At 48.2% G+C, this 17,784-nt stretch overlaps 3 protein-coding genes across 3 annotated transcripts; 1 reads left to right on the top strand and 2 right to left on the bottom strand.

The window, feature by feature from the left end:
- Nucleotides 1–324: 324 nt before the first annotated feature.
- N7529_006048 (putative choline transport protein) lies at nt 325–2,223 on the top strand (the record flags this gene model as incomplete). The annotated part of the gene is made up of 7 exons (XM_057241575.1): nt 325–355; nt 415–438; nt 490–815; nt 869–1,091; nt 1,150–1,492; nt 1,541–2,049; nt 2,108–2,223. 7 exons carry the CDS (start codon nt 325–327, stop codon nt 2,221–2,223), a joined length of 1,572 nt encoding a protein of 523 aa, XP_057096934.1.
- Nucleotides 2,224–2,659: 436 nt separating this feature from the next.
- N7529_006047 (NACHT domain protein) lies at nt 2,660–8,952 on the bottom strand (the record flags this gene model as incomplete). Its single annotated transcript, XM_057241574.1, has 3 exons — nt 2,660–8,007; nt 8,069–8,408; nt 8,464–8,952. The coding sequence occupies 3 exons, from the start codon at nt 8,950–8,952 to the stop codon at nt 2,660–2,662; spliced, it is 6,177 nt and encodes a 2,058-aa protein (XP_057096933.1).
- A 5,563-nt stretch (nt 8,953–14,515) lies between these two features.
- On the bottom strand, nt 14,516–17,239 carry N7529_006046 (sulfatase domain protein; the record flags this gene model as incomplete). The annotated part of the gene is made up of 3 exons (XM_057241573.1): nt 14,516–15,163; nt 15,213–16,830; nt 16,920–17,239. The coding sequence occupies 3 exons, from the start codon at nt 17,237–17,239 to the stop codon at nt 14,516–14,518; spliced, it is 2,586 nt and encodes an 861-aa protein (XP_057096932.1).
- Between the last annotated feature and the right edge of the window lie 545 nt (nt 17,240–17,784).

Genomic DNA, 17,784 nt, shown 5'->3' with positions numbered 1-17,784 from the left:
CTTTCTCTCTTTTACTTCCTCTTTGGGTAATATATTCACTAAGACTTCCATGTGACCTTTCTTATCGTATCACGCCCATATTGATGTCAGTTATTTTCTCTGTTTTGCGTCCTAATTCGGTAATTTGGGCTCTTCCCCGCACTTTGTATCTAATCAATGTAATAATAAGCATTTTGATAGTACTATTTGATAGAAGGAGGGCGGTTGATACGAATGTAATTGGGGTATGGTAGTGGTTATAGACTCTTAAGCACGAGGAGAATCCAACTCCAGAAACCGATTCATCAATTTCATTCCTCTTAATCAAACCCGTTCCTTTCCAATATGCATTCAGATGATTTCAAAAGCGAGCGAAGTGCGTAAACATCTCTTCAATTTGATCATACAAGTATACTGACTCAATCCGTTACGCAGCAACCCCTACCGATGTAGAACGACGTAAGTCACCCTAGCATCCTAAAAGAAGCCAAGATAGTAACGACTTTCCAGAATCAATACAGATCGAAGGCGCTGTCGAACACATACAGCTCAATGAACTCAATCTACAATCCCGGGGAACTCGACAAATGTCAAATTTGGAGACAATCTCTGCAAGCTGGGTCATTTGTGACAGCTGGGCTGGCGTAGCCGGTACTATTGCTTTGGCTATCTCTCAAGGTGGCCCGGTCACTTTGATCTATGGTCCAATTGTCACAGTCCTTCTAGTCGGAGCTTGTGCCATGACCCTCGCAGAGCTAGCCAGTGTGTACCCCACTGCTGGGGGTCAGTATCACTGGACTTCAATCTTGGCTCCGAGATCTATCAATCGCTCTTTGGTACGCTTATGAGATCTTCCTCGTTATTAAGCTGAATATTGACAACTGCACAGAGTTATTGTTGCGGTATCACAAATATGTTCTCCTGGATTGCGATTTGTACCGGAATTTCTATCATTCCAGCACAGTTGATTTTAGGAATTGCGATCCTCTACAATCCAACATTCTCACCCCAGCCATGGCATTATTTTTTGATATATCAAGCCATCAACGGTATTGTGCTACTATATAACATCACCCTTCTGAAGCGATCTCTGTGGATCCATGACGTTTCATGTGAGTTCCTTTCAACCTTTTTGGTAGATCATAAGCGGATGGCCTGACAATTAATCAGTTTTTGTCACTATTGCTAGCTTTCTTGTGATTGTGATAGCTTGTGTTACACGCTCATCTCCCCATTATGAGCCGTCGAAAGCTGTTTGGGCCACTTTTCTCAATGACAGCGGATGGAGCTCCGGTGGAGTCGCATTTCTCACTGGACTAGTGACTCCAAATTACATGTATGCTGGTATCGATGGTGCACTTCATCTCGCAGAAGAATGCAACAACGCGAGTACGGTGGTGCCTCGCGCTCTGATGAGCACGTTGAGTATTGGATTTGTGACCTCATTCGCTTTTGTGATTGCAATGTTATACTGTACCAGTGATTTGAATGCGGCTGTTCAGTCAAAAACAGGGTATGTTGATCGGAGTGATATCTACAATATATACTGACAGATTGATAGTGTCCCAATCTACGAGATCTGGCGTCAAGCAACTCGCTCAGATACAGCCGCCACAATCTTTGTTATCCTCGTTGTTTTCGCAGCTGTGTTTGCACTCATCGGTGGGCAACAAACTGCTTCACGACTGACTTGGTCTCTTGCAAGAGATCATGCCTTAATTGGTAGTCAATGGCTCAGTAAGACACATCCAAAATTAGATGTCCCAGTGTGGAGTCTCATTTTCAACTTCGTGGTCATGTTCATCATCGGATGCGTCTATCTCGGTTCATCCTCTGCATTCAATGCTTTCATTGGCACTGGCTTAATCCTGCAACATATATCCTACGCCTTTCCAGCTGCTCTGTTAATGTATAGAAAACGATCCAAGGTGTGGCTACCGCAATCCCGATCCTTTTATCTACCAGGGCTTCTTGGGTGGACTGTAAATGTTATCACCATCGGCTTTGCAATCTTGGTGCTAATTTTCTACAACTTCCCGACGGCATTGCCTGTGAATGGAACCAGTATGAGTAAGTGACTTATTTTTGTTCTCAGATTTACAATTCGGTGCTAATTCTGACTGCTTAGATTATACCTCGGCTGTACTTGGGGTGATGGCTATATTTGCTGGCTTAAATTGGCTGCTTTGTGCTAGGAAGAAGTATTGCGGTCCGCGCCTTCACCGGTCAAGCGATGGAGAGTAACTTATTCTAGTACTCGTGTCGCTGCCCACCCACACCGGAGCCCACCCGGCGGCGACACGATCATAGAGATAACCGAACCATTCTTCGCGCATCATTCGCATGTAATCACCAGTTTGTTCATGTATCAACTTCAAGATAGTACCCACATGTAACTATGGAGCTTTTGTCAATTAGTGATCCATCTGCTGAGTAGCTTTGATGCTAACTGGCCAGCTGGCTGTTCGGTGAGAAACTTCGGGGATGCCTAAAACTGGAACTAGATGATTATTGCCGACACAAAGAAACCAGGACCTTCAAATTTCCTGGTACTTGGGTGAAATTTACCACAAATACCATATTCCACCTTGGACTTTGCAGACGAAAAGACATTTTCAAAATAAACCAAAAGTAGAATTCAAAGATGACCAGTTTACAATTTATATAAAACAGCTCACATTTACAACTCCTCCTCAACCTCCTCATTCTGACCAAGATCAATAGACCAAGTGAAGTTTTGAAGGTCTAAAGTGTCCTCAGAACCAGAAGCTTTACCAGCACCAAAGTTCTTCAGGTTCCATTTCTCAACACCCTCAACACCCTTCAACTCATCCTTAAACTCAGCAAAGAGAGCCGCATTCAGACTCTCATACTCGGAGAAATCCTTGGGCCAGTCACCCAGACGCTGCACGGAAAGCTTGAAAAGCTGGAAGTGCGCACGGACGTGCTCGGCCGTTGTGAGGGAGGATCCGTTGTCGGAAGCTTGCTCCTGCATGTTGATGTCGTAGGCAGAGCCATCCATGCTGAAGGTGCCATCGAGGGCACCCTCGAACTCTGCCAGTGAGGGGTCGACGAACACGCGGAGAAGGGACTCGTGAACACCAGCACTCTTCTTGTAGTACTTGTTCGCCATGTGCTGGCCGTTCTTGTCGGATTGGTAGCGCTGCGCGATGGCGGTATACAGCTGTGACAGGAGGGTAGACATCTCCAGGGTACTGGTGTGGCGGGCACCATTCACGCGGCGACAGTTGTACACGATATCTTCGGCAAGACGAGAAGCCTTGAGGGCGTCACCAACCAGGTAGCGGGCTAGAATATAGCGGCGTGCCAGATCCAGCGTGATAGCAGGGGTCCAGTTGGATTGACGGTGGCGGCTGTTCCACAGGTCGCTGAGTAGCCAGACAAGGTTCTTGTAGTCCTTCTGTTCACCGAGGAGACCGATAAGAATGTTCAGGTAGTCAAGGTTGATCTGGGCTAGGTTGATCTTCAAGTCGACGATGACACGGAGAACCTCTTGGAGGATGAGCACAGACACACCGCGCAGCTTCTTTAGAGCAGCAGCTTCGGGCTGAGGAGTGATGCTGTGACCAGAGATGAGCACACCAAGAGTGAAAACAAACTTGACGATCTCGGGGGTCCGGTAGACGTCGTGGGCTGAGATGTAGCGGAAGGACGCGAGGGCCAGGTTGGTGGCATCATTGTAGTTCTTAGCCTGGAGCAGCTCGAGAACCTTGGTGTTGGAAGCAATGCCCACTGAGCGCACGAAGTTAGAAGTATGGTGTTGAGTCAGATAGCCAATGATGGTCACTAGGAACACCTTGACCTGAGCAGCCTCGGTCAACTTGAAGCGCTTGCCCTCAGTAGAAACAAAGTAGGCTTGGAAATCATTGAAGACATGGTTAGCGGCTTCATGGCGCTTATTGGAGAGCAAAAAGTTGTAGAGACGAGTGGTTGTGACCGAGACGCTGTGGAAAGAGCTGCTCTTGGACTTGGTGACGCTGCGGAACTCCTCGAAGTAAACATACTCGGTGGTCAACGAGGCGAGAATCTCGGTGATACTGGAGGAGCTCTGATGAAGACTATGTTGGAGCTGGGCCAGGAAGACAAGGCTCTGGCGACCCTTGGACGAGACTTCAAGCTGGGTTTCCTTGGAGCGGGATGTGTCTTTCATGACAATCTGGCGGTAGAGCTCCTCGGTCAGCTCAACAGCCTTGTGAGACTGGTGGGTGGAAATATAGCTAGCGGCAATAGTAGTGGCGGCAGCAACCAGACGCTCAGAAGAAGTCTCAGAGGCCAAGATCTGCTTGGTGGATTCGTGCAGCTCCTTAGTGACACTCTCAGTATCGTTCTGCTGGGAGTGGAAAGTAATCACTTCCTGTAGTTTGGACAACGACTCCTCGTGCGCCCAACCGTAGGTAGAGCGAGTAGATTCAATACGCTTGCGCAGAATCTTGGTGACACGCTGCTTCTGCTCGACGGAGATAGTCTGAGACTTAGAGACAGCAGTGGCTGTCTGCTCCTCATAGATACCGTCAAGGGTTGCCTCGATTTCCTCAAGATCAACACCAACAGCCTTGATTCTCAGAAGTTCCTCATAGAGCGCGATGGCATCACTCTCATAAGTCTTGGTCTCCTGGCAAACCTTGGCAAGAGTCAAAGTCGCTTGGATGGTGATCGTAGCGGTTGCGCTAAACACAGTCTTGACCTTGCTGTGGAATTCAACTGTGACCTTGTGGATAAAACTGAACTCAGTGCGATTTGCGCGCAGGCAGTGAGTGTAGCGGTCGAAGATCTGCTGAACGAAAGTCTCGTCCTGGAACTTCGGGGTCTGCTTGGGCTGGCTCAGGAAGGTGGTGAAGAGAAGAGTGAAGTAGTGGACAGCGTCAGAGTAGCGCGTTTGGGTCCAGAGCTCGTTGGCAACAATGATAATTGATTCCAAAGCCTCGGGCTTGATGACCTGGGAATCCTTGTTCAAGGCACGAATGATGCGCTGATAGTACTCGACGAAGATGGGGCGTGGACGAGTAAGTTCAGCCAGGGTGAAAAGGGTCTTGATCACAGTGGGGTGGTCTTGGCCGTAGTGCTTGGTGTAGTCATCCAGAACCTCCTGGTAAGTACTGATAACGTGGTCGGGCTGATGGGAACGCTCAAAGAAGATGATCAGCTGGTTCTTGGAGGACTCTCTCAACTTGTCTTCAACAGGGCGGGCGATGCGAACGGCTCGGTACATGCGGATGCGGATACCCTCCTCGCGGGCGAAGCGACGGCGGTAGTGGTAGCACTGACTCAAGCGCTCGGCGAGTTCAACGGCCTTGTCAGTGTGCTCATTGGGAAGGACCACATCCTGGATGGAGGGAGCAAATAAGGACGGCCATACACCAAGGAGAACCTTCTTCAGAACTCTGGTGGCATCCTTCCAGCGGTGCTCCCTGGTGTAAAGGGTCAGCAAAGTGCTAGTGGCTGTAAAGGAGCTCTGATCAAGCGTGAAGGTGCTAGAGGCCTCGTATACGATCTCTTCCAAAGTGGATTCGGAGAAGTTCGATGAGGAAGAGCTAGCCTGCTGCATAACATGCTGAGAGGTAGACGAAATGTGCTTCTGGACCTCCGAGTAGGAGGAAGAACGGTTGGTGCGTTGGTAGAAAGACGCGCAGTGCTTGAAGATGCTCAATGCAGCGACGCTGAGACCAACAGTTGTCATGACCTTGGCGATCTCCTCGAAGTGCGAGGTCGAAGTCTCAGAAAGAGTGTGAGTACTGCTCCTGTGCTCTTCCCAGACGCTGGACAATATCGAAGAGGCCTCGTACTCCCGCTTCTGACTCTTGAGGAATTTGCTGTAAACAAGAACAGCACGCAGCTTGTGATCCTCATTGGTAGCACGCTGCCAGAGCTCAATGTACAATCGCTCCGCAAGGTCAAGACGGCCTTCGGCAGTGTACTTCTCGGCCTGCGTAATCTCGCCCTCGAAGGAGAGGGATCTTTCATGGACTTCATCATGCTCCGCATGGAGTAAGAACCGTATACCAACGTCGCCAATATCGTGCTTGTGGCTCTTGAGGCGAACGCTGAGATCACGAGTATCATCACTATCATACTGGGTAGTGGTAAGGCTCTTGATCTTCAAGGTCCAAGTCTGGATCTTCTGCTCTTGCTTTGTCATGCGATAGTGCTCAACTAGAGTTTTCATAATGCTGACAGTCTTCTCAGACTTCTCACCGTAGTGGGACTGGTAGCACTCGATGATGATGATGAGTAACTCTTCGCGCTTGGTCATGATCTCGGACTTGGTTGTAGTGACCATGTCGACAGTCAAGTCGAGGAACAACAAAGCCATCTGCATGGTGACCACGTGTGTCGTGCTAAGCAGCGTCTTGCTGAGAGTAGTAATCTCGTATAGCAAAGGAATGACTTGGGAGACTTGGTTCAGCTCGCGGTAGAAGAGAGCCAACGATATGATAGACTGAAGAGTCACAGGGTTCTGGGTGGTCAAAACCTCACGGCACAGATTAGTAACAGTAGTTTGGTAGCTGACGAGCGTGGGCGTAGAGAAATTACTCCAAAGAGTGTTTTGTAGTAGGAGCAGAGTAACGCTGACGGGGAAGATTTTGCCGAACTCCTTAGCCGTGGCGACATCACCACCGGTGGTATAGGTGGTAGTCTGTTTCAAGTGACGAAGCCAGTAGTGAATGGCAAAGTCAAGAAGAGGGTTACCCTTGATACGCGAGCTAACATCACGGCCATCAAGGGGAGTGAGAGAAGGCTCATGCTGCTCATGAACGGTGTGCTTGATATACACAAGAAGACGAGTAACAAGATCAGAGTGGCGGTCCTTGATGTTAACAATCAGCTTCCCCTTGGAGAATACATCCAAAATTGCGGTTCTGATGAGGCCGTGGCGCAGATACACCTGACCATCTTGCATATAGACCAGCGAAATCAAGGGCTTCAACACGTGGCGAACATCAATCTTGCGCTCGACCACAGTCTGCTTCTCCACCTGGATTGAAGCTAGTGTGATAAGCTCACGGGTCAAAAGAGGACGGTCGGCGGTAGCCAGCCAAAGCAGCATCAGCTTTGCGTCCTCGGTGACATCAGGAGCCTGAATAGCGTGCAGAACGAAGTCGGCAATGGTGGGCTTGCCCTTGACAAGGGTTTCAACAACCTTGCGGACGTTCTCAGGGGTCTGCTCCTGGCGAGCACGCTTGGTGCAGAGTTTGGCCCACAGGAAGGACCCACGAGAGGCTTCGCTGATCTGATCAACGAGAGTCTCCTGCTCGATCTCATCCATGGACAGGAAACATTTGGTCTCGGAGGGCTTTGGGCTTTCAGTGAAGTGACTGCGCACAACAGTGGAGATATCATCTGCAATGCGCTCGGGGCCAATATGAACCTGCATCACGCTGGCGGCAGTCTGGGGCTTCTCAGTACCAAGAGTAATCAGCTTGACATTAGTACCGTTGGAGGTAGAGGTAAGCAACTTCTCAAGCAGGGGCGCCTCGCCGCAAGAAGCCTCATCGACACCATCGACGACGATGACAAGATTCTTAGCGCGGGCGAGGGGGGCACCGAGAGCCTGTTCAAGGGCGCGCCAGATGATGTTCTCGTAGTCTTTCTCGTTGGTGGTCTTCTTGCTGTTGTCATAGGCATCCTGCAGAATCTGCAGCAGTTGAACATTGCCAATGCGCTTTTCAAAGAGCTGGAAGAGAATCGTCTTGGCAATCGCGATAGGTGTGGTCTCAGCTGGAATTCTGGCGTTGATTGGAATGAACAATGACTTGTAGGCAACACCGCCAATATGATCCTGCAGACGGTCGATGATGACAGAAGCTAACACTGTCTTTCCGGATCCAGGGGCACCAGTAAAGGCAAGAGCATGATTATCACTCTTCAGGAAACGGGTCAAGTATGGGTTCATCCAGAGACATGTCATCTCCTCGCGATCGTGGGCCAGGTGGGAGGTGTTTTCGGCGAGGTGGCTGAGAACGCGATCCTCGGGAGAGAGCCAGGTGCGAACCGACTTGACGACATGAACTATAGAGGGTCGACAGTGGTCAGTAAAGCATTGGGGAACTACTTCCGACGAGATACATACCGAGCTCAGGATCCTTGCTCTCGTTGACGAGTTGGTGCCGCCACATAGAGTCCGAAATCTTAGCACAGCGTTCACGGAATGACTCGATCTGACCAGTGAAGGTCTCATAGATATTGATAGAGATGGAGCCCTCGGTCAATGCGTAGATCGACTGGTGGAAGTGTGTGGAGACACCGGCGACCAAAGAGACGAGATCAGCCAAGGCCTCAACTAGCTGATCCTTGATCTCCTGGGAGACAGCGAACAGCTCAGTCCGTTCAAGGAGGTTGACTAAAGCAGAGGAAGTGCTATAGAAAAATCCAAAGGAAGCCATCAAGGCCGGTGCATTCTCCTTTCCAAGCTATAACAGGATTAGCATGTAATGCAATGAGAGGTGGTGAATTTAATAGACATACCTCAAGTAGCATAGCACAGTAGCCGTAAGATAGTTGAGCGGCGAGCCAGCTGCCACCCTCGAAGTCTCGAATAGCAACGTCAAAGGAGTGCAAACGCTCAACGAAGAGCTGGGCCCAAGCAAGCACCTTGTCGTAACTACTTCCCTCGGGAGGCAGGTGGCTCATACGCTCTGTGGCAATCCATTCCAAAATGGTGGCATGATCGGTGTTGAAAAGGGTAGAGGATGAGTTGACGCCCAATTCCGCACCGCTCTTGCGTTGAAGTCCCTGGACCACAACAGAGAGTTTAGAGCTCCCAGCCGTACCGAATTTTTTAGGCATAAACGACTCGCGGCGCGAATTACTCGGACGTGACAGGTTTCCGTTGGAGTGGTTGTCACCGTCAAAGACAGTGGACATTGCCGAGACTTGTCGAGAGTTTCCTGGGAAGCTGCTGTAGAAAGGGGAGGTAATATTTCCCGGAACGGGGGACATGATACCTGGAGCCATTTTGATTCTTTTAGACTCGATTGAAGGAGATTGTTTCGTTAAAGCGGTAGGGACAGTGACCTTTTTGATGTTTGGCCTTGAAATATTATATCCGACAGTACGTGGTGGGGGAGGTAGAGGTTCTGATGTAGGTTCTTTGGAGCAACAGCTTTTAAAGCAACAAAAGAATCGACACAAACCCGCAATGTTGTTAAGAAAAAGAAATGTTAAAGAATTATGCTATCACCACATAAGGCTCCGGAGTATGAAAGGATGGGGAAACAAGAAAAGACCTCGTTCAGGAGGAGAAGCCATCTATTTGAAGCAAAGGCCAAGGTGGGCGATTTTCAATCTCCCCAATTTGGAACTTCTCCTATCAGTAAGTATTTGGTGCAATGGCAGTGCATGCATGGCGCTCGCTTCCCGTTTGAGTGAAGTCCCCAGCAGGTGCGGTGCGAGTGGAGAAGAGATTCAGCTTCGATGAGCTCACAGTCTCCTTTTTGCCTCTCACTGCAGCTGGAAAGACTGCACATTGGACGATTACTAGGACATAGTTCCGCCAGTGGAGATGCTAAAGGACAACTAATCCCAAAATCGTAGTAACTATCTCATTCCTTTCTTTAGGGATACGCTGATCGTTCAAACTTGCATGGGATTGACATAGGATGCACATGCAATCGACCCAAACCAAGCTGGTGGTGATGCCCGATACACCAATTATAGTCAATGTACAGGGACAGATGGTATATGTGGGCTCAAAGCCCCATTTCGTGTCCCAGGTTGGTCAACATAGAAGTGGATAATGACAAGCTAACCTGCAGTGTTGAGGAGATGGCTGAAATTACTTCCACATTTACCATTCATGACCCGATTTTTCTTCGGTGTTTGCAAGAAATACACCTTCACCCGAGACTGTCATAAACTGAAAAAAGGCTATCAGTCTAGGTTCCTCCAGCCCAAAATTCGGCGTCTCCGTTAGCGTAATATGGATAATAGCCTGAGTCTAAGCAGCTTTGGCACCTGTATACTACAGAAGGCCTGAATATCAAATTCGATCCGTGCACCCGGTAGTGGCTAGCTGGACACGATGTCTGCCGTCAATTAATGGTGCGGGGCTATATGGGTCTTGTATCCGTTATATCGGTAGCCAATAGAGAAATATCCACAGCTGTTCCTTGGTCCGAATGAACCGTTCATAAATTGGCGCGGGAATCAGGCGGTTCTGACGATTAGCATCCGGCATCTATCTGTGCGGGGTTCTTGGTCTAGTGCTAGTTTCTTCCTCATTTGCCGATCAGTGCCAGCAAGAACTCATGTATGAGAATTGACGGAAGAGATCCATATAAAACTTCGTTCCTTGAGCTCCCGAGCTACCGAACAGGATCTTCACAAATATTGGGTTTTGCTCGGGTGGTTTTCGGGAGTGATCTTATTGTAGAACTCATAGAAGTCAATAATCGCTTCGGTGAACTTGTATCATTTGCAGTGTATGTTCTCCGGAGAAGTCCGTTTCCAGTATGCTGTAATACAGCCCAGGTAGGTGCGTAATATTGCCATGTGTGCTTGTTTTTACAAGCTGCATGTCGGACAATTAGTCCCTTTTAGCGCCTCCACTTTCAGCTCAAGATAGATCCGCATCGGCTAAAGTATCTAAATCATGGTTAGTTAACTAGTTCATGAATTTCATACATTCTATTGTAGCTTCGTGATGAAACCACTACTTTACACATAGGGGGTTTCACATTTCGATCTGCTTGAATAATAGTGTTGAAACCGCTCATGTGAGTACCGACTTGCTTATGTAGTTGGGACGCTATACGTTATAGGTACCAATATAGTTATACCATCCACTTCAAACTACGATAAAATTGTATAATTGTTTGGGTTTTTGCTAATTTTCAAGCACAGCATCTTAATTGAATTAAAATGATTTAAAGCCTGCGGCGGAAAAATACCATATTTTGGGGGTAAGAAAAAGGTGTAAAACACATTCTTGTATGTCTTCAAAATATATAATGATGTATTATTTCGATTTCAATTCGCTCAATTTTAACAACGAGTTTAACAGTAATCATAGATCTAGAAGTATTCAAAGATAGTGACTGAGGTGTTGTATCAGGTGTCCCAACTGTTCTGGTATAGCTGCAAGGTTATAGGATAGTACGTACATATTACGTACGTACACGTAGGCACCTTGATTTCACGAACTGCGCAGTTTATCTCCAGGCTGGAAAGGCATATCGCACGCGGGGTAGAAAAGATTCCAAATCCTCCACGCTTGGATCGTACATTGTACATCCGTTTTGACATCTTGACCCTGCTGAAAAAGTCCAGTTCCCGTTGTAAGCATCTAATGCATGGGGACACGTCACCACTTATGGTCTGGATAAATATTTGAGGAATACAAGTTTTTGAAACAAGAGCATTCAGTTTCCTAATTACAAGGTGTTTGTTATTTACTCGTACTCCACCTTCATTTTCACCGATCCGACACTGCCGAGTCCTTCTAAGCGACCCCACTTCTCCTCAGCATCCACAAGTAACTATGCAAAACAGGGAAGGTTGATTTGTGCAAGATGTGAAGAGAAATCTCTAGACGTCTCGATATTAACGTGTTGATTAGTTATGGCTGGTTATCTTCCGCAGTAGTCGAAGGCAACGCCTCTACGGGTTGGCATGTGCTATGCATGTCGAACCGAATATCGTGGTTTTGGAGGATTCATTTCAATGTATTATTTACACCATGCAGCCGAATCCTAGGGAAAATAAAATGAATATTGTATATGGGGCATTTTTTTCCAGATCGGCGCTATTAGCATGTATCGCAATCTTCGAAACGGAGAGGAGCTGGAATGTGCAACACCCAGTCGCCTATTTTATACATACTGTACACAAGTTTGTGTATCAGCTGTATTCGTAAGTTTTATCTCATGACGTTCACCTGTGTTCCTACCAATTTTTCTTCGTAAATTCTATCTCAGTTTGTGTGTTATTTTTATGTCGCTGACACATTCATACTCATCATCCACAACCCGTGAACGCATAAACGTCCATAATGCTATTCAATAATTACCCCATAAAGCCAAGTCCAGCTCCTATATATTATGGAACCATTCGCATGCGCCGGAAAAAGATCCGAGGAAAACCCCCATGCAGCACGCCTATGCGTGGGTGCAAAGTTCAATGTTTCCTTTTTTCCCGAGGCGGGCATATCGGGCTGGATGCGATTGGGCCTTCTACAAATGTCAGCACTTAGGGGTTCAACCCCTGAATTTCAAAGCTATCATTACGCACATTAAGTACTTGATCAGCAAGGTTTGCTCTTCAGTACGGACACGAGACTTTATTTTGCTGATGAACATCTGGTTCGCACGGCTTGTCCGAAATGTCTTACCCGTCTACGCGCCAACGGTAACGTTACCCTATCTAACTATTTCTTCATAAAGCTCTCGTATTATAGTTATTATCAGCAGAGGATAACAAAAAGAAGTCGCATTTTAATTAAGGAGAGACTATGTTGGCCTAACAGAAACTATTTGTGATTCTGTAATCACCGAGCCATGTGATGGAGATGGACAGGCATAATGCTGTTACAGTCCATATACGAAAGGCCTGAGTTGTTTGAATGGGCACCTAGTACTTAATGTACAGCTCCCTTCGCCGAAAGACGACTGCCCGCCCTTTGTGGACGACCAGCGGGACGTCGTTTGTTCATGCCCACCTGATTGCACCACAGGCGATATTAATGGAAGAAGACAGTGTGTCTAAGCATTGAAGCTGAACTGAGGTACTGAACTAGATGTAATCTTGATACACGTCTTGCTGATGTGCTAATATTTCCTTGAAAGTTATTAGAGAACCACTGAACGAAGCCCTGATGAAATTGCTCAGCTGGAGGTCTTCTGAGTAATCCTACCAGGCCATCAATCTTTTCTTAATATCTAACAGAGCCTGTTGCCCTTATTGCGCTTGTTTTTCGGATCTATTTTGTACATAAGACACACCGTTAACCGGAGAGCCCTTCTGGTCGATCAGGAGGTCGTCGACAGCTGCAATCAGGTTGGTCCCAATTTCGTTTCTATTATGTTGGGTGTTTCGAGGAGAAGGAATTTAAAGTACTAAATTCTACCAGTCATTAAAGGTTGGGAGTAGAGGAGCGACTTGGTATTTCAAATCGTAGTATAATCACATGGAGCATTCAAGTTATATATAGGACTGAGGGTTGAAGACTACAAAATCCTCCAAGGCTGCAGAGACGTTTCGGGACAATTCGGAGCCCCTAGGACGTTGAACTATAGTCTTTCACCAGGCACACTTTTCTGAGGACTCACTTCTGAACAGTACTTCATCACCTTTACCATGATAGTTGTAGTCAGGAGAATGAACGTCGCTATCATTTGACGATTGGCTAAAACCAAGGCTGGAAAACCGGTAAGTCCAATTTATAGATGATAGTATGCAGATCTATGGTGATTTCGAATTCTCCGGACCATTATGGGTTGAGCAGCATCAAGCTGAGAAAATTGCTCACCAAAAGAACGGCCCATCAATATAGCAGCAATTAATAAGTGGCAAGAAAAAAGTGAAGGAAGTATTACGGCGCAACACGGGCATGAATGAGGTGTCTACTTTACTTAATAGACTGCGCTAAGGAATGCCAAACTCGTATTAATCAAGTTATAAACAAAACAAATTGGCGTTTTATTTTAACCAGGAGTGGTGCCAGTTTCTACATCTATCAGAATGTAATCTTGAAAAAGGAGGAGGAAGACAGGTTGCCAGACTGTCCAGGCACAGATCTGCCACAGTTTGCCTTGTTTGCAGCAAATTTTCTGGAAGGAGGGATATTTATAGAACAGATTCTATACGGGTGTTTATGGTATAGTCCCTTCACAGACGGCCGGTAAAATACTTAAATAACGAGCTAAGCTCATAGTAGACTAGTCCCTGAAAGCGGCGCTGAGAAAGAGCGAAAGAGTGTAAAGCTTGTAGAAGCCGAATTTGTTAGCAACTGTACGGAGTACCATCTTGGTATTGAAATCTTGGCATTGAGTTCACGATCAGTGGAACGAACCTTAAAATCAATAGATTCAAAAGGTAATTGGATGAACCAAGATCTTCTATCCAGATTCGAACCCAATTCCTTGGTTGTGTGTTGAATATGTGACAAACCCAGAAAGATCCTTAGGCCTTCTCCTAAATCAGGATATTTAGGAAATTTGGTCTAGTTGACGGATTCAACAGAACACTATCCGAGTGAGAAATGCTTGTATTTGCATCGAAAACACAACATGCATATATAATCAAGTATAGAGCGCGTAAGATTGGATGGATATATAAACAAGTACATATGATGAGAAATCGCCTCTACGCCGCGACGCCCGAGCATCTCGCCGACTCCGCGATAGTTCATAAACGCAAGAGCAAGGCAAGTGCCAACCCGCCGCTCAACCCGACTCCAACCGTGTCGGGTCTTGCGACGGGGCGCGAAGCGGCGTGCCCTCCAAGCCAAGCCCAGCAGGCATGCAGGTATATTAGAATAAATGGCAAATAAAGAAAAGCACCAAATATGAGACCAATGCGATCATGAAGCCGACTTGGTTTTATTCTTCTCGGCTTCGGGCGAGAACCTCCAGCGATCCCAGTTCTCGCTGACCCACCAGTTCGCAACGTAGGCGCCATTATATAGCCAGCTGAGAGCCTCTTGGTCGTACTCCTTTTCGATGGTAGTAGCGAGGTCGACGAGACTGAAGCGCTCAATGGGGCTTAGCTCGTCTGGGTCTTTGGAGAGGTCGGAGAAGCGCCACTCGACGTCGTCGACGAGTGGGATGACGAGGCGGAATTCGGGGCGTGCAGCAGAGCGCACGGATAGCCAGGACCCGCCTGTGTTCATGACGGTGAATTGCCAGGCTTCGTGGCCGTCTTGTTCGACGATTTGTGGGCGGATGAGGGATTGGCCTTCGTAGAGGCCGCGGATGTCCCGCGCGGCCTTTGCGCTGTCGATGCTGAGGGAGGCGGATTCGATTAGGAGGTCGATGATTGTGGGCACGATTTGGCTATTGATTACTGGGCTGTCGATTTGCACGGGGGGTAATTTGGGGTGTGCGATGACGATGGGCACCTTGAAGCTGCCGACGTGCGGGTTGTCGTAGGGTGTTACGCCGCCGTCATTGGGGAGAGAGGCCGTGATCGCCGGCCATAACGAAGAGGGTCTCGTTTGCGATGCCCTTTTCTTCCAGGACGTCGATAAGGTCGGAAATCCAGTCGTCCACGTAGCCGACTGAGTTCAGGTAGCGGTTGAGGTCGTTGTTGGGTCCGGCGGTGGAGCCCATGATCTTCTCGAAGGCATCGTTGGGAATTCCCCATGGGTGGTGGGTTGTGCTGGTCAGATGGGTGAGGAAAAGACGCTGGTGGTCACGCTCGGCGTCATCGATGGCATCGCGGATATATTCCTTGAGTTCGATTTCGGGGTACCCGTAGTAGTTAACTTCGGCACTCTTCACGGGGTAGTGCTTTGCATCGGGCTTGGTGATGGTCTCCTTGGTCTCTTTGTTCTTGAAGCCCAGGTGAGGAGTCAACTTGTTCTGGTTGTCGTACATTTCAGTGACGGACATCATGAAAGTTGAGTGCCACGGCCACTTGGCGAAGTCATCAGTCTCGCTGGTGATGTCTGCCTGCTTGTTGAACATATCAAACACCTGGGGCAGACAGGGCTGGTAGATGTGGTGCTCGAACTCGCGGTTGAAATCGGCGACAAGCGGTGTCACACCGCAGAGACTACCCGTCAAACTCTTGAGAGTGTAGGTGGACGAGGTGATGGCGTTTTTAGCGCTGAGACCACCGTACGCCTTGCGGCCGTTGAACCGGTTGTCATCGTGCTCGAATCCAGTGGGGAAGTTGGTCAAGAACTCCGCCGTGCGTGTCAAGTTGGCGATACGGTCTTCAACCTCGGGGGGAATCTTCTTGTCTTTCCAGGTTTCCGCGATGCGCTTCCACATGAAGTTGTCCTTCTGCAGGGGGAAGATATCGTTACGTGCACTTTCGAGCTTCAAGAAGACGATGTGCTTGATCTTGACATCACCGCTGGCCAGCGCATTCTGAATCTCAGCCAACACAGGCTTCTGCAGGTTGGAGATGAACAGCGGGTCGTTTTGCGGGGAGTAGTGCAGGGCCAATGGGTCAGTTTTCTCCCAGTCGTTGAAGCCATCCATGGGCTCATTTGGTATCCAGCTGAAGCGAGGCGGTGGGTGCAACGCGGTGGCACCCTCCAAATAATCATAGTAGCCGGGCATACCGGTAGTATCGACAGGCGAGTTGCGGTGACCGCCCTCAACCAAGGTAGTCAAGGGTAAGGTGGTAGATAAATACATATATACTGGGTCGGAGGGTCGCATGAAGCGAAGGAATAGAAACAAACTAAAAAGTCCGAGGATAAGTGCCCGTTGGGGAACACCATCGGTCACCCGCTTCGACTCCGGGAGAGGGTTGGGCAATTGTGTGTTCAAGAGGTGGTCTCCTTCCTCGTTGTCGCTATCCTCCGCGTCTTCCATGGCGATCTGTTCGTAGATTCGGGGATCGGGGAGGGAAGTTTCTTTCGATTTGGGCCAGAACCGCTGCTCTAGGGGTGCTAGGTACGGACGCACCCGCGCAAAGACCCATCGGAAGGGCCAGGCCCATACGTGTAGGATTCCTCCGGTGAAGGCGTGGATTGGACGGGCAGTGAACAGGGAGATTGTCAAGAGGATACCCTCGAAAATCAAGAACCCGGTCAAACCGGTAAGAAGTGTGTGAATGGCAGCTGCGTCGCCATTGAAAGATTTGGCTTGGCGCCAGTGGATCTCGGCACCGGTGAAGATATAAAAGGAGGCGTTGGCGGATGCCATGAACGAAACGATCAGACTGTGCCATGATATACTGTTAGTTTTTTTCCTTCCTTCTTTCCTTTTCTGTTTGGTGACTCGAAGTCAATAGGGCACGTGGTCACTTACCTAGATGGGATCACCATGAGCGCTAACAGGGCAGCCCCCGGTCGCCACGCGATCTTCTGAGCGAAGATGCGGAACAGCAATAGAATAGCCACATCTTGGAAAAAGAATGTTATACCCCAAAGAAAAAATCTAGGTGCAGGCAATGAATATAAATGAGCGTAAAGGTGAAGCAGTTTTGCGCTGAACAACGAGAAAAAGGCAAGGGTGAAAAAATAGCGGCGGGCAAAGTCCCACACAGCGTCTAGAGTCTCAGCAGGGGAGACTCGAACACGCCGAATACCATGGCTCAAGTAGGCATGCACGGCGTGAACAACTTTCATGATGGGAAATTATGTACTTCTCCCCATGTCAAAACGAAAGAATGGAAAAGAAGGGGAAAAGGGACACGGGTAGTGAGGAGGGGGGAGAAAGATGATCAGTTGAGCCCCAGCCAAGACTTCATGTTTCTATTCAGGGTCAAAAATAAAGTGGAGAAGAACAGGAAATTGAAACAGGGTGAACATTTTAGGGGCGAAAAAGGGTAAGCAAAAGACGGAAAAAGGGACCAGTTCCCACTGAAAAGTCGAGTATTAGCCCATCGGAATCAAGTACCACATGAGTTACTAGTCAAAGACCAATCAAGGACTCAAGGAATTAGTCGGATGGACTCCATTCAACCAACAGGGTCGTAGTGGCCCCAAGTCTCCCCAAACCCTTTCAAACCCTTCAAAACCCCCCAAGCCAAGAGATTGTCGGCCCCGCTCCGCCGAATACGTGATTTGGTCGTGTGTCATTTTCCCGAAAAAAGAAAAAAGGAAAAGAAAAGGAAAAAGAGAAAGCGAATGTCGTTGGTGGCTGACTTCCGACCCGCCAAATCAAGGATTGC

Source organism: Penicillium soppii (assembly GCF_028829465.1).
Source record: "Penicillium soppii strain IBT 18220 chromosome Unknown utg000005l, whole genome shotgun sequence".
NCBI classification, from domain to species: Eukaryota; Fungi; Ascomycota; class Eurotiomycetes; order Eurotiales; family Aspergillaceae; genus Penicillium; species Penicillium soppii.
Note: the sequence above shows the minus strand (reverse complement) of the source record. Positions and strands in the feature narration are given on the sequence as shown.